Raw genomic sequence first — 16,774 nt, forward strand, 5'->3', positions numbered from 1 at the left:
GCCCCTCCCTCCCCACTCGGGTCCCCTCACCCACAGACTGGATCCAGGCAGCGCCCGGGGCGGCAGCGACAGCGGCGGCAGCGGCGGGGTGCGGGCTGAGGGAGCCGGGCTTCGACGCCCCCCCCTCACCCCCGTACCCCAGGAGCTGTACCTAGTCCAGGAGGGGCTGGGGGGCTCCATGGAGGTGAAAGGCGGAGTCACCTGCCCGCCCTCTAGCCCCCCAGGCCTGAGGGAGGGACTTGAGGTAAACGGTGGGGACGGTCAGGGTCCGGGGGCGGTCGAGCTTGGAGGATGGCTACGGTGAGGAGAGGCGGAGAGCGGGAGCGTTCCCAGACGCGGTTCTCTGAGGAGTCCGCGGCCGCGCTGGAGAGTGCAGGTCGTCGGGGAGGATCCCCGACGGGACGCCCCGGCCGGTCGAGGCGCCGGTGCGGGCGGGGGGCGCTTCGGTCGGGGCCGGGCTCGGGTTGGGGGGCGCGACGCGGGCTGATAGGACGGGCGGGCCGGGCCGCGGTGGCCGCGACGCCGGGGCTACGGCCATCTCCTCCGCGTCGGGCGGCGGCGGCGCTGAGGCGATGGCCGGCGGCGTGGGCCTGTCACGGCCGTCGGGGGCCGCGCCTTTGCGGTCGGCCCGCAGGCGGCCCGAAGGCAGAGAGGGAAGCCCGGGGACAGAGGCGCCGGCCCCGGGATCGGGATCGGTGTCCTCAGAGCGGATTCCGAGTGGAGTGGCGAGAACAACGGCGGTGCCCCAGCCGTCCGTCGTTTCGGTCCTGCCTTTGCACTGCGTGATGCCTCTCCCGCTTCCTCCCTGTCCGTTTCGTGCAGCCCAAGGTAGCGTTCCGTGGAAGCGCGAATCGCTGCTGGAACCTCGGTGCCGACCCCAGCAGCAGGCTAACGGACGTGTTCAACAGCGTGATGCTGACCGACTCCACGTCCTTCTATGATTGCTACAAATCGCAGGTCCATCCTTTGTTAGAGGATTTTTTTTTTTCTTCCCTAAATCAAACTCGTTTCCCGGAGCCCATTCATATAAGGTGTTGAAATTGCTCCCAAGTTTAGGACCAGAAAGCCAAGAACATTCTTTCTTTCTGTTTAAAAGCCGGTAATAATTTCAGTACAGAGTCTGCGCAGTTCCATACTTTGCTTTGAAAACAAGATCTTACATTATTCTTGCTTTCATTTTGTCCTCAGAAATGTAAGAAAATCCATACTTAGTAAGACCGTAAAATAGTTGTTGCTGCAACATTTAGTGCAAGTCGGCACAAACATGCCTTTGTTAATTTGAAGGTGAAGTTTTTCTTTACTGCTTCGCTTTCTGGCTTTAACAGGGTCTTGGATTACATGCTACCTTTTACTGCATCTAAAACATTTAGTTTTATTAATCATATTAAACCAGGCTTTGGGTAGTGTAAGTCATTTTCATTTGAAATTATTTATCCAGGACATCAGTGTTGATATTGTTATACTTTGAATTATAACAATAGCCCAAAATAAATAATTTTATTTAATCCTACAACTTTGTATATTACACCTGCTATACAGACTGAGAAGCTGAGGCTCAGCTTGATTCATGTCTTAAGTGACAAAGCCTAAGTGGACCCTAGGTCTTTTTCCTGCCAAGACCAGCATTCCACTGCTCTCCATATTGTTTTCACAGCTACTAAAATTTACGTGAATTTAATTTCAATCAAGTATATTCAGGGTATATAAGTGATACATTTTGCAGTTATCTAAACTGATTATTATGCCAAACCCAAGCATTTGGGAATTTAATTCCCATAAATGTTTAAAACATTCCCATAAATGTTTTAATTTAATTCCCAGATAGTTAAAATATAATTATGTTTTATTTTAGCTGTTTGTTTTATCCTAGAATACGAAATTGAAATCAATCTTATAAACGGATTTATTGCTAATACTCAAATCTTACTTTAAAATGTGAAACAAACTTGAAAGAATACTCCTAAAATGCATTTAGTTTCAAATACTGTGTATCTTGTTTGATATTTTTGATATTACATAATCTGAAAATACTTCTTTTAAGTCACTATCTCAAAAAGATGAACAATTACTTATGTCACTTTGGATGTTTCACACCTAAAAGAGAGTTAAAGTGGGTCTATGATAAAAATTTCAGAACTAAAGGAATAAAATTATGAATGATTCCAAAGATAAAAGCCTTTGCAAAAGTTATTGCTAGCTAAGAAATTCTAGAAAGTAGTTTTTAGTGACACAGCAAAATTATTTCGGTTCCTCAGTTTCCCCAGCTTCAGAATAGTCAGCATTATATGTATATATATGTATATACAAGACAGTTATAACATGTAGTTTTCAAATAGCAGTCATAACCGCAATTTAAACAAATGGTTGTAAAGTATTTGACATTTTTAAAGATTGGTGATTGGAAGATATTAATTTTCATATTTTATTGGTATAGTAAATATTTTGTTGGTATAGTGTTTAAATTTTTTTTTAATGTTTATTTATTTTTGAGAGAGAGAGAGAGAGAGAGACAGGGAGAGACAGCAACAGCGTGAGCAGGGGAGGGGCAGAGAGAGAGAGGGAGACACAGAATCCAAAGCAGGTTCCAGGCTCCAAGCTGTCAGCACAGAGCCCAACGTGGGGCCCGAACTCACTAACCGTGAGATCATGACCCGAGCCAAAGTCGGACGCTTAACCAACTGAGCCACCCAGGTGCCCCAGAAACTTAGTGTTTAAAGAGTTGTATTTCAATTATGTCTATGAAGAACAAAAATTTAAGAATACTTTGATCTAATATGTCTTCTCTATGTAAATTTTGTAAAAGCAATTAGAAAATATTTTTATCTAGGATTATATTTCCTCTGTATTTATAAGAAAATACTATTTCTACTGTGTCTAGATATTTATAGTTATTACATCTCAGATTTCATTTGGAGAGTTAAAATATGTGAATGTATACTTTCAGACCTCTTTAAAGAAGCATTTTCAGAATAAAATACATCTAAATAAGTTTAATCTTTATTATTTAAATTCATTCTATTTTAAGTATTTAAAATTATTTTCACTGCATATCAATCCCTCTTGAAAAGAGGCAGTATTTTATTTGTTTATTTGCTTATTTTTGAGAGAGAGAGAGAGAGCATGCATGTGAGCAAGGGAGAGGGGCAGAGGGAAAGAGAGAGAATCTTAACTAGGCTCCAAGCTCAGGGCAGAGCCCATCATGGGCCTTGATCCCACAATTGTGAGATCATGACCTGAGCCAAAATCCAGAGTCAGACGTTTAACCAGCTGAGCCACTCAGATGCCCTAAGAGGCAGTATTTTAAGTGAATAAAATCTTAAAACTCAAACTTTTACCTTACTTACCCAAATTATAGAACCATTCACAAAAAAAGAAAAATGACACCTAGTGAGTGTTGATACTTCGATCTGAGTGAAGAAAGAAGAAAAAGAAAAATGAGCTTGTATTTTTCTTCTAATTGTAGTAATAGCTTTTAAATTTCTGAAGACATAAAATTTTATGTATCATCATTTTTATAATATCTCTTAGAAATAGAAACTAGGCTGAAAATTAAAAGATATTCTTTAAAAGTTCCTACAGTAGGAGTAAGAAGGCCTTGAGTTTGGGTTTAGTTTTGTCACCTATCAGCTCAATAACTTGTAGCCTCAGTTTCCTTGTTTTTATAGCACAGTACTCTTGTCACAAGGTTGACTGAATATAATGTTATGTAGAATTTCTTTGCAAATTCCATATGAATAAATGTACATTCACCTTTTTTTCCCCCCACAGATTAGGGGCATTAAGACTGAATTTTGTAAATGATTTCTTGAAAATAACACTGCTAGTGTCTACATAACACTCATCTGTTAAAAAAAATTATAAGTGCAGTAATTGTGGGTATTTCATACCAGGGATAAGCAACAAATACTGATCAAATCTGCTGAGTGCCTGATTTTGTAAACAAAATTTTATTGGAACATAGCTATGCCCTTTACATATTGTCTATGGTTTGCTTTGGTGCTAGAACAGCAGAGTTGAGAAGTTTTGACAGAGACCTCACCAGCAATCCCTAAAATATTTATTGTGGCCATTTACAGATAACATTCATGAACCCCTAGTGGAAAGTAAGTTTAAGTGGCTTAGTCTAGATTTTAAGTCTCCCAACTCCTACGCATGTGTTATTTCCTCTCGTATCTCATTATTTCACTAATATTCTGTGTAATTTTGATGTGTTTGATGTGCAAACATGTCTTTAAATTTTCAGAGTGAAGACAGTGTTGACCTAAGGCAGACCTATACTCCACTTTCTTCATCAGCAGAATATTCAAGTTCTATAGATTCTTCACTTTTCTATGCACCATGGTCTACTTATGGAGATGATACTAAACAGCCTTCTAATTCTCAGATCAATGTAAACAACAGGTAAATTAATAAATCATATTTTTCAGGCTAAATGAAAACTTTTAAAGTTTGATTACATGGGAACCCAGTTGTATTAGCTCTTTATTCCTTACATCAGCATTTTAATGTTATGGCATTACAATATTATGTTTATCAAACTTTTAGAAACCCTACACTGGGCAGTTCTGTGTTGTAATTTTTAGCTCATTACTTTTTGTTTATTCATTAGAGGCAACCCTTAGTGAGTAAATCTTAAGTTCCTCTTTCTAAAGATGACTTATATACATGGGTAATTTTTAGATCTATTTTTCATCCAATTTAATCTAAATTTTCTGTAATTATTTCCTTCACAAGTGTAGAGCAAGCAGGATTTTATCAAACGTAAGATTGATTGATTGATTGATTGATTGATTTTTGAGAGAGAGAGAGAAGGAGCGAGCAGGGAAGGGGCAGAGAGAGAGGGAGAGAGAATCCCAAGCAGGCTCCATGTTGTCAGCATGGAGCCCAGTGAGGGCCTTGATCTCACAAACTGCAACATCATAACCTGAGATGAAATCAAGAGCATGACGCCCAACCGGCTGTGCCACCCAGACCCTTCTAGTTATTTAAAAAAATTTTTTTTAATGTTTTATTTATTTTTGAGACAGGGAGAGACAGAGCATGAACAGGGGAGGGGCAGAGAGAGGGAGACACAGAATCCGAAACAGGCTCCAGGCTCTGAGCTGTTAGCACAGAGCCCGACGCGGGGCTCGAACCCACAGACCACGAGATCATGACCTGAGCCGAAGTCAGCCGCTTAACCGACTGAGCCACCCAGGCGCCCCTCTAGTTATTTTTTAATTCCATTAATATTAGAGGCCTAACTCTGCCAGATCTCTCATACTAGGGATATTACAATTAACACGGCAAATATTATCTCCAACTTTATAGCTCTTACAATAAAGATGATGATGATGATGATGATGATGACAACGATGACAGTGACGACTTGCTGGGCACAAGTATAGTGAGGTTTAAAAAGAAGTATAGTATATTATGGGAGCCTGTTGGAAAGAGAAGTCTAAAGGAGTAACATCTACCTTTATTTTAATTATGTATAAGGGAGCAGTTGATAGATGCTGTTGCAGCTTTAGTTTAATTGGACAATAATTATTTTTAAAATCTTATATGTTCTTTTTTTTTTTAAGCTTCTTTTTAAACTCTATACCCAACGTGGGTATGCTGTACCAACTGAGCCTGCCAGGCACCCTCCTTAAAAATCTTATTAATTAAAAAATGTTTTTAAAATGTTAAAAATTGGGGTGTCTGGCTGGCTCAGTCAGTGGAGCATGTGACTCTTGATCTTGGGGTCATGAGTTTGAGCCTCATGTTGGGTATAGAGATTACCTTCAAAAAAGTTAAAATTTTGAAAATTTTGGTGAGTTCTGTATAATAGTGATCTTATTAGAAAGACTATATAATATATAATTCTACAAAAATATTTTTTCAGTTGATATATGTTCATTGAAAAAATTCACACTTTACAGAAATCATAAAAGAAAGTGGAAATTCACCTTAACCCTTAACAGTTCCCAATAACAAGTATTAGTAGTTTAGTATATATTACATTGAATTATTTTAGAGATATACTAATATATTATTATATCAAAAAACTTATCCAATCTTTTTGAAATAACACAATATAGCAGAAAAAGCATTAGACTTGTAGGCAGACCATTTGTTCAGCAGGTGTACAGTATAACAAATCACATACACTTATAAAATACAAGTTTCTTAAGATCTCAAATGATCGTTCTTCAATAGCTGAATGATTACTAATACCTGCCCATCTTATGTTATGAAGATCAATGAACTATTTGAGTATTATGCAAATATAAAGGTATTTTTATTTCTAAGATGTCCTAACACTATGAAATGTTAGAAATAAAGTACGAGAAAATAAGAAGCTATAACTTAAAGCAACATATTACTTCTAGGAACAGATTAGTTGAAATAGATAGGACATTAAATAGACGGGACATTAATAGATAGGCACCAATTTCCCGTCTCCTTGTGGTTTTTACATTTTGTATTATTTAGACAGCATTAGTCACAAGGTGGGATTTCAGATACATAGAGCTCCAGTTACTGTAGTAAGGATTTAGGGATAGCCAACAAATCTGTTAGATTTAAGTGACAACTGTAATATTGCTGTGGTATCTAGGATGACCATATCACATTTCACTTTTTAAATCCAACATTTGGTTTAAAGAGTCACAAAAATAGAGTAGCAGATTCGTATGGTTTCCAAATCACAAATGAAAAAACTGAGCAAGTGTTGACGGAATAACGTATAATGGGACCAGATATGCTTTTAGAAGCAGCCGTGGTGCCAAGTGTGTCTAAAACATCGTAAGTCAGAGATTTATATCTTGGAACTTAAAATGAATAGCATGTGTTTGGGAGAAACAAGAGTTAAGCATACATTGCAAACTAGACATAGGATTTGAAATGGAGAAACATGTACCATAGGCACTATGCTAAAGTGGAAAATATTCTTTAAAAAAAAAAAAAAGAGTGGGAGGTGCAGAGAGAGAAAGGAGAGAGAGAGAATCACAAGCATGCTCCATACCACCAGCACATAGTCCAACACGGGGCCCAAACCCACTGTAAGATCATAACCCAAGCAGAAATCAAGAGTCAGACGCTCAACTGACTGAGCCACCTAGGCTCCCCTAAAGTGGAAAATGTTGTTGCCTCTTTATTTGAAATGATGGGATAAATTCAATCCAGATATTTTATAGAAAAATAATAGTATAAGAAGTCTGGAAATAGAAATCAATATATTGAATTTCAGTATGAGGAAAATAATTTACATGTGATATTCATTTATTTTTAGGATTCAAACGGAAAGAAATGACTATGGCAGTGAAACAGACTTATATGGACTTGTGTCTAACATTTTGGAAGAACAAGACAAGTCACAGCCATATTTTGCTGAGGGGTTAGTATATTATATAAGCTACATGGTATATAGTAAGCTTTTAAATTCACACATACTAGATTACTGTATTTATTAGCTTTTATTTTTACTTAATAGGGGATCATCTGACAATAGACATCTTAATTCAAATATTTGTTTCTAGCAGCCTTGACTTTGCTGAGGTACTTGCCATACAATTGGAAGTTTCAGACTTTAATTTGCTATTAAGAACTTTCCTTTGGAAAGTTATTCTTGCATAATTCAGAGCTATTTCCTTTGAGTTCTAAAGTTTGGCTTAAAGAGTACAAATTCCAAAGAGCTTTTATACATCTATCCTAAAGAATAAAACTATCATTGCTGGTATGCAGAAATACGTATGGACTTTGTTCTTATGGTAAAAATTTTTTAAATACACTTTGATTGATTTTTCGGGGATGGAGGCCATATTACCCAAATGTGGTACTTCATAAATAGGGAAATATGCAGCACACATGTAACCAATTAAAATATTTTAATTTTAGTAATAGTTTTATCAAAGTACATCTTTTTCATTTAAAAAAATGTGGTCAACAACATTTTTGTATTCTATAATAACCTAATTAAAGGAAAAACTTATTTTGTTTTCTGCTTACTGTAGATAAACAATTCATGCAAGACCATGTAGTCCCCAGCCTCAGGCCTCAGTTGATGCCTCTTGGGAAAGTATACTGAAGACATATCAAGATAAAAATGCATATTAATGTAGTATGTGGCACATTTCAAGTGATAGAAAATTATTTGGATGTAATGGTAATTTATAAGGCAAGGTTAGAAAGGATTAGATAATGGGGAAGTGAGGCAATATAAATGTTTTGAGAACCTGTTCTACCTTCTCCACTGAGAAAATAAAGTCATTTAAAATCTGAGTTGTAATTAAATATATTTACTTGTTCTAGGACCTGCTCCTCCAATTTAAAGTCAGTTTGGCCAGTGAACACAAGCAGATTTGCAGATCACCATGACCTCTTAACAGAAACCAAAAGGCCAATAGATACAGCCATCTCTCAGCAAGCTTTTTATAGTGGTGAATCTGTGTCAGCAGTGGAAAAGCAATACCTGCATAATAGTAATCTAACACCACAGCAAAAAATAGATGAACTTTATCATGGATTTACTGGGTTAGACCTTGAAGAACAATGGATGTACCCCTCACGAAGTGATCATTCTAATTGTTACAATATCCAGACAAATGATACAGCTAAGACAACATTCCAAGATTTTCCATTTATCAAAAACTGTTTTACATCACAGACTGGTCTGTCTGACATCATGAAAGAATCAGGAATTGATACTTACTCTTATGGAAGAGAGAAAATATGTGCTAAAGGTCTTGAAGCACCATTCCAGCAAAAAAGGGCAGAGATGTTTCTTTCTCAATTTAATAGATACAGCGAAAACACAGATTATTGTAGATACCCAGAATATGTTCATCCTAATAAGGTTAAGCTTAATAAGTGTTCAAATTTTAATGTCCAGGATAGTAAAAAATTAGCCAATGGCACACCTGAAATACCAACTGTAGAAGCAGACACATACACAAAGTTATTTCAGGTTAAACCAGCAAATCAGAAAAAAATGGAAGAGACAATAGCTGACCAGCAGAATTTCACATTTCCAAAAACCACACCACATCTGACAGAAAAACAGTTGGCAAATGAGGCAGCTTTCACTGCTGATTTTGGCTTAAAATCAGAATATGGACTAAAACCTCATGCGGGTTGTCCAGCTAATAATGATTTTGCTAATGTCACAGAAAAACAACAGTTTACTAAACCTGACCCCTCAAATTCTGAGTATTTTAAATCTGTGAATTTATTATCAAACTCAGCAACACCTTCAGGAGGTATCAGCTTAAACAGACCAACCTGGATGAATGTCCAAACAAAAAATAACACTCCTATTCCTTATCGAAATCAAGGTAACTTGATGAAATTAAATAGTCACTTAAGTGTAGCTTCTAAAGGTTCTAACCATTCTTCAGATTTCCCCCAACTATCATCCACAAATTTAACCCCAAATAGCAGTTTATTTCAGAAGTATTGCCAAGAAAATCCTTCAGCATTTTCTAGTTTTGATTTCAGTTACAATGGTGCAGAAAGAATTCAATCTGTCAATCACATGGAAGGACTGACAAAGACTGGAGAAGAAAATCTCTTTGAATCAGTTACTGATAAAAAAATAAAGCAGCCAAATGGATTTTGTGATAACTATGCAACTCAGCAGTATGGGATCATTGAAAATGTAAACAAACATAATTTTCAAGCTAAGTCTCAGAGTGGACATTATGATGCTGAGGAAGGTCCAAAGCACTTAGATGGCTTATCTCAAAATACGTATCAAGATCTGTTGGAGTCACAGGGTCATTTTAATAGCCACAGACAGGGAAGTGGAGACAACAATATTAATAGCCGTGTGAATCGCACACAGGCATCATGCTTTTCTAATAATTATATGATGGGAGATTTAAGGCATAATCAGAGTTTTCAACAAGTTGGTTCAAATGGGTTTCCCCTAAGATCCACTCACCCATTTGGCCATTCAGTTGTTCCACTGTTGGATTCTTACATGTTTTCTTACAATGACTTAAGCCATTTTTACCCTTATTTTAATGATATGATGTATGGTGATAATTCGTTTTCTGGTTTCGTGCCAACTTTTGGATTTCAAAGACCAGTTAAAACCCGTAGTGGACCAGCCAGTGAACTTCATATTCGACTAGAAGAGTGCTATGAACAATGGAGAGCATTAGAAAAGGAGAGAAAAAAGGTAATACAAATCTATCCATTTAGGAGTAACTTGGGATGTTCTCTCTGCCTATCTTCATTTTGTTAGTGTAGTTCAAGAGTACTTGGCCTTATTTCTAAGCTGAATTCTTCCATAATGTACAGTATTTAAGTCCATGACTATAAGGAATTAGCTGACATAACTAAAAAAATGTGAGGCTTAAAAAATTGTTATTTATATAAAGTTGGGGGTTTTTTGCCTGTGAAGTAGACTTTTTCCTTAATGAGCCAAAAGTTTACTACTTTGGGGGCTCCTGGCTGGCTTTGTTGGAAGAGCATGTGACTCTTGATATCAGAGTTTTATAAGTTCAAGTCCCACATGAGGTGCAGGGAGACTTGCAGGTATTTTATATGCATTAAATATAGAAAATACAGTGGTATTGTGGTTTGCATTTGTTCTGTTTGATACTGAAACAATTTTAAAGTAGTCATTTTCAATTTATTTATTAGACCTATGAGAAATGTCACTCATAACTGAATCATATTTAGAAAACTCAGCATCTAAAAATTATATAATTTTTTACAGACTGAATTGGCCCTGGCCAAGAATTACCCAGGAAAAAAAGTATCCAGTACTAACAACACTCCAATTCCAAGGCTGACCTCCAACCCATCTCGAGTTGATCGCTTAATTGTGGACGAACTTCGAGAACAAGCCAGAGTAAGCTGTAAAAACATCCAATGATGGATTATTTCATTGCTTGATAAAATTTTAAAACATTTCAGCAAGTCAGAGTTCTGAATGATTTTTAAATCACATTTATGCATAATTCTCTGAAATAATTATCTTTTCCATGCTTGGTCCTACAACTATGATTAATAGTCAGGAAAGGAGAAATAGCACCCCCTCAATCCTTTAAAAAATTTTTTTAACGTTTATTTTTGAGACAGAGAGACATAGCATGAATGGGGGAAAGTCAGAGAGAGAGAGGGAGACACAGAATCTGAAACAGGCTCCAGGCTCTGAGCTGTCAGCACAGAGCCCCACATGGGGCTCGAACTCACGGAGTGCGAGATCATGACCTGAGCAGAAGTTGGACGCTTAATCAACTGAGCCACCCAGGCACCCCTCAATCCTTTTAAAAGTAGGTTTAGTAGGTGCACCTGGGTGGCTCAGTTGATTAAGGGTTCAACTCTTGATTTCCCCTTAGGTCATGATCTCACAGTTCATGGGATCAAGCCACGCATCAGGCTCTGCACTGACAGCATGGAGCCTGCTTGGGATTCTCTCTCTGCTTTCTCTGCTCTCTCTCTCTCTCTCTCTCTCTCTCAAAATAAAAAAATGAACATTAAAAAAAAGTAGGTTTAGGAATTTAAATGGTTTCTCTTTAAGAAATCTATATCAGCAATACAGCTAACTCTCAACAGAATTTTAAAGCAAAAATAATTTTGAATATTATTTATAAAGTCCCATTTCTCTAACAAAACAAAACCAAAAAAAAAAACCCCATTTGTTTTCTAGCTAGATGAGCAAGCTGTATTTGCATTATACAAAATGGGACATTAACAGGGAATTACTGTTTTCTTAACCCTGCACACTTGAGTTATTCAACAAACATTAAGTGTATCCAACAATGTATTAAATACTGATAAACTGAAAAAATACTGAAGAATGTAGGTATGCATAAATTTATAAAATAGCTTTGTTTTAGAAAAGTAGTATATCACTTCAAATGTAAAGAATCCTGACGTTAGGTCATTTTCTAATTTAACAAATGATTATTTCTATTACCTCCTTTGAAATTTCAGAATTTTCTAGAATTTAATACAGTAGGGTAAAGTTTTTCTTTTTTGACCTTCCTCTTTTAAAAACTTACACTGTTTTTCAAATATGATAAAAGATTCCTGGGAGGGGCGCCTGGCTGGCTTAGTTGGAGGAGGAGCATTTGACTCTTGATCTGAAAGTCATAGGTTTGAGCCCCACACTGAGCATAGACATTACTTAAAAAAAAACAAAAACAAAAACAAATTCCTGGGAAAAAGCACACAGTGAAGACAGCTTGCTTCTATGATTGAATAAAAGCCATTTTAGGAACCAGAAAAATCAACATAGCAGAGTCTGTTTTATTGAACATCAGTTTCATCTACTTTGCGGTCTTTAAAATATAGATATGAATTACTTCAATGGAAAAGAGTGATTTTTACCTAGCTTTCAGTTGGTCGGTTGAAATTCTTTTATCAAATTTGTAAATTCTTACAATGGATTTATCAGTATTATAGTCAGATACCAACATGGGTTACAGCCAGATGTTAATAAAAACTTCAATCTTTTATTACTTTTTCTTAAAACCATTCCAAGTTAGGGGTGCCTGGGTGGCTTGGTCAGTTAAGCGTCTGACTTCGGCTCAGGTCATGATCTCACGGTCCGTGAGTTCGAGCCCTGTGTCGGGCTCTGTGCTGACAGCTCAGAGCCTGGAGCCTGTTTCAGATTCTGTGTCTCCCTCTCTCTCTGCCCCTCCCCTCTTCATGCTCTGTCTCTGTCTCAAAAATAGATAAACGTTAAAAAAAATTTTTTTTTTTAAATAAAAAAAAACCATTCCAAGTTAAAAGTCCTTTTTCTCAGCAACGCATTTCTAGGCAATTAATCAAGGAATTGCAAACTTTAAATAAACTTTTTCAGCTTTGCTTATGCTTCACATTAATTTAGGTTATGTTTATAGCTGTTGTAATAATTTATCTATATTTAGCAACATTAGGGGCACCTGCATGGCTCATTCGGTTAAGCATCCGACTTTGGTTCAGGTCATGATCTCATAGTCCGTGAGTTCGAGCCCCGTGTCGGGCTCTGTGCTGAAAGCTCAGAACTTGGAACCTGCTTTGGATCCTGGGTCTTCCTCTTTCTCTGCCCCTCCCCTCCCCTGCTCATGCTCTCTCTCTCTCAAAAATAAATAAACATTAAAAAAAATTTTTTTTATATTTAGCAACATTAGACCGATGATCACAAAGGGCAAAAATATTTTTACATGTACTATTTTCTGGTTTGCAGGTTTTATACAATTCTGAAAAGAACCACCTTTTTTATTAAAAATCACCTGTGCAAATTTCTTTACACTTACCATTTATTTAAATGATTCTTTTAAAAATACATAGTTAGAAAAAAATGTGTAATTAGTAGCTCACTGGAGTTTTTCTATGTGATTTTTCCTTTTTTTTCTTTTGTTGTTTTGTTTCCTCCTCAAAGATCCTGGTGGGTTCTGTAATTGGGAGGAAAATATTTAATAACTGTGTACTTATGTTTTCTCCATAGACCCAAAGTGGCATTACTCCACAGAAACTTGAAATGAGCGTGAGGTTAGAGGCATTCATTCAGGTGCCATTAGTTTCTTCATTGAGAGATATTTTTCTCCTCTCCCCAGTCACTGAACACCAGTCACTGAACACAGAAGGTCTTCTGTGAATTTTAAATCATTTAGTTCCCAAAGGCAATGACTATATTTATTTGATGTTCAAATCCTAATTATTGAAAAAGTTCTCTTTCCACACACCTTTCAAGTTTAGAATTTGAGATATAGGTATATGCAACTATGAATTGTACTCCCCTTACTGATCCTACTGGATTAGGGATTCCTTAAAACTACCACTAGTATGATCTGAATATTTCTGATTTTCAAAAGGAAGATATTGAAAGCCCCGAAAGGACTTGCCAAAGTCAGGATTAATCAGTCTAGGACTTCTCCCTTTTTAGCTCAATGTTTTTCCCTTTAGATTACACTACCTCCTAAAAATGTTTTATTTGCAGGCTGTTCTCTTATTTGCCAAAAACAATATTAGATCTTAAATTTACACACCCTGTCAGTGACATGGAAATGTTTAAATGTTTGATTTTTTAACTGTTTATTCCCAGTAACTGATTACCGAAACAAGTAGGTACAAAAGACTGCCTTAACATCTTTATTTTCCCCAGCATGGTGTCAGTACACAGTAGGCATTCAAGTATTTATTTGACGAATATTACTGCTCTCATCTCTATTCTACTTCATTGAAAATTTGTTCTTAAAGACAGAGCAATGTGGTTACATGCCTTATCAAAATTTAAAATGTTTCCCTTAGGTTGTGACTCTACTAGGCAAAATGGAACGTCTTCGAAGCTCTCCCCTTCATGCCAATATCTCTACTGCTCTTGATAGACACTTGGAGTCCATTCACATTGTACAGTCACGTAGAAAGGATGAAATTGTTAATGCTTCAAATCGGCAAAGGCAAGGAGTTCCTAGATGCCAAGATGACAGAGGTATAAGTGTTAATGCGTATTCTGTTGATAAGGCAGTGAGATAATTTGAATGTTGTTAAAATCAGATTCTGAGTTTAAAGGTTGGATTTCCAAAATTTACACTTAGCTAAAGGTAAATTGGTAAATCATGCCCACATAATTTACTCCATAAGTACTTCGGTCAGTTTTGTTAATTTTACCCATTTAATTACAACTCTCAAAGTCTGTGTTCTCCCCAAAGCATAGTCATTGTCACACAAGTCAGAAACAGTATCAACACTTTTTGATATTAAGTCAAATAGTTAACTCAGTCAATAGCCACCTATCTCTTATGAAAATAATAATGTTTGATCATTTAATAGCACAGCATTGCGCTTTTTAAGAGTTAAAGGATACATAAAAGGCATCTAATATGAACTGACACTGAGTGTTTTCTTTACAGATGTTTTTGCCCTTGCTTCAGCAATTAAAGAGATGTGTGTGGCTACTCGGAAAGCACGCACTACCCTGTGGTGTGCACTTCAGATGACCTTGCCAAAAACAGCCAGTACAGCTGGCCAAACAGATGTGGAAAAGGCTTTACAAGATACAGTAAACTGTGAAGATAAAGTCCATGAAAACATAAATAATAGCAATCCAATGAACCAGAGAGGTGAAGCAAACAAACATTAAGGAAATGCCAGCAGAAGAGTAAAAAGCTGATAAGTAAATGTATCAAGACATGCTAAAAAATTTTAATGAACTTGTCAAACTTGAAAACTTCAGTACATTAATTTTCTTCCAGATTTAAAGTTAGTACCTTAATGAAGTTTAACTTCTATTCAAAAATCTTCTATTTGGAATGGATCAGATACCATAGTTTAAGGTGAACTCAGAAAGTTGACTACTCTAGGGAGTTCTGAGTAGTCACAGATAACAAGTTTAAGTTAATTAAATATTTCCTAACAGCTAAACTATTGCTTAAGCCCATTTGCAGTGCAGGTAAATGCAAATGTGAAATTGTTCTAGAAGATAAGTTTCATTTAGGTCTGCCTTAGTAAGTATAATTCCTAATAATTAATCTAATGACTGTAACCCAATTATGGCTACAGTCTAGTAACCAAGACAAGTTTTGATTGTGATATAACTGTGTTTTCCTTACAAAACTGGATAATACCTAGGAAACCAAGGAAAACAAGGATGAACCCAATATTCATGTAAAAATTTAATATTTAAAAATACTACCATATTTATAAATTTGAAATCTTAGTGCCTGCGTATATGGAGGGAAATGCATCTGATTCTCCTAAATTAGTGATAAAAGTGCCAGTGTAAAAACCATGCAAGTTACTGAATATAAAACCTGTTCAAATCATTTGTGTATATTCTTTAAAATTTAATTATACTATCAATTATTAAATATTTCCAGTCTTAAAGTATTTAAATTGAATCAAAAACAAAACATTTCCTTTATCTGGATCTTTTAGACTTGATGCACAGTAACTAAAATAATGACTATTGTTTTAATACCCCTATGAGGTAATAATACCCTTATGAGCATTTTATGAGGGTATCACGAAGTTCTAAAATATACTTTTTTAAGGTTAATCTTTAGTTTAGTTTGCAATTGGTTAGTGTATATTTTGTGTAGTTGTGTTCATTAGTTAGCTTCTGTATTTTTTTAAAAGAGCTCTTGAAAGCTTGGCTTTTTCTGTTTCTCATCACTTAATATCTTTGTATGAAACCCAAGTAATTTATTCATTAATATGAAATGTTGGTATTATGTGACTCAGAAGATCTTGGGTTTTAACATTTCTAGCATGAGTTAAACTATAATATAATGTACTGATGAAATTTAATTGAACTATCCTTGACTGGAAACACTGATGTTTTAAATGGTGTTTTTCCTAGTTTTAGAAATCCTGGTATTAAAGAGTGTAATCACACCACATAAATTTTCTTTAGATGATGTGCGGAAGAAACTGATTGAGAATGCAGGAGTAACTGTAGGGAGAAACATTTTGATCACTGATATGCTTTAGAACTACCCAAATGAATTACATTGAGGGTAGTCAAATAAAATAGATCACCCCACCACAGTCACTGCATGGAAAGTGGTTAAGTTTGACATAAGACATGTTGGATGTTATGAAAACAAATACTGTACTGAATTTAGTCTCTCAGGAAAAAATTAATAAATTACTTTGTTGAAAATATTCGGTTTCATTTTTTTACATCTCTGTATTAGTTTCTAACCTTAAGTATCACAAAGGTCATAAAACCAGTCAAATTTCATTTCACTGATAAGAACTGGAGCCGAGTTTTATATTTCATCAACAAGAATATTGGTAGACAAAGCAATGCCATTCAGATATCCTTGCATTGAACCTCCCCTCCTTCAAAGATGAAATTTTTGCTTTG

The 16,774-nt window shown here is 36.3% G+C and overlaps 1 protein-coding gene across 4 annotated transcripts; it reads left to right on the top strand.

The window, feature by feature from the left end:
* The first annotated feature begins 31 nt into the window (after positions 1-31).
* MEIOC (meiosis specific with coiled-coil domain) lies at positions 32-16,569 on the top strand. 4 transcript variants are annotated; one of them, XM_042916542.1, is made up of 8 exons: positions 41-244; positions 823-957; positions 4,244-4,401; positions 7,259-7,363; positions 8,278-10,147; positions 10,691-10,825; positions 14,215-14,395; positions 14,817-16,569. In XM_042916542.1, exons 1-8 carry the CDS (start codon positions 179-181, stop codon positions 15,044-15,046), a joined length of 2,880 nt encoding a protein of 959 aa, XP_042772476.1. In that variant the 5' UTR covers positions 41-178; the 3' UTR covers positions 15,047-16,569. The 4 variants fall into 4 exon arrangements, with proteins under 4 accessions (XP_042772479.1, XP_042772478.1, XP_042772476.1 ...); XM_042916543.1 differs by having other exon boundaries at positions 41-184; XM_042916544.1 differs by lacking the exons at positions 14,215-14,395; positions 14,817-16,569 and having other exon boundaries at positions 37-244; positions 8,278-10,146; positions 10,689-10,767.
* Positions 16,570-16,774: the final 205 nt, after the last annotated feature.

The sequence above is a fragment of the Panthera leo genome, chromosome E1 (assembly GCF_018350215.1).
Source record: "Panthera leo isolate Ple1 chromosome E1, P.leo_Ple1_pat1.1, whole genome shotgun sequence".
In the NCBI taxonomy this organism is placed as follows: domain Eukaryota; kingdom Metazoa; phylum Chordata; class Mammalia; order Carnivora; family Felidae; genus Panthera; species Panthera leo.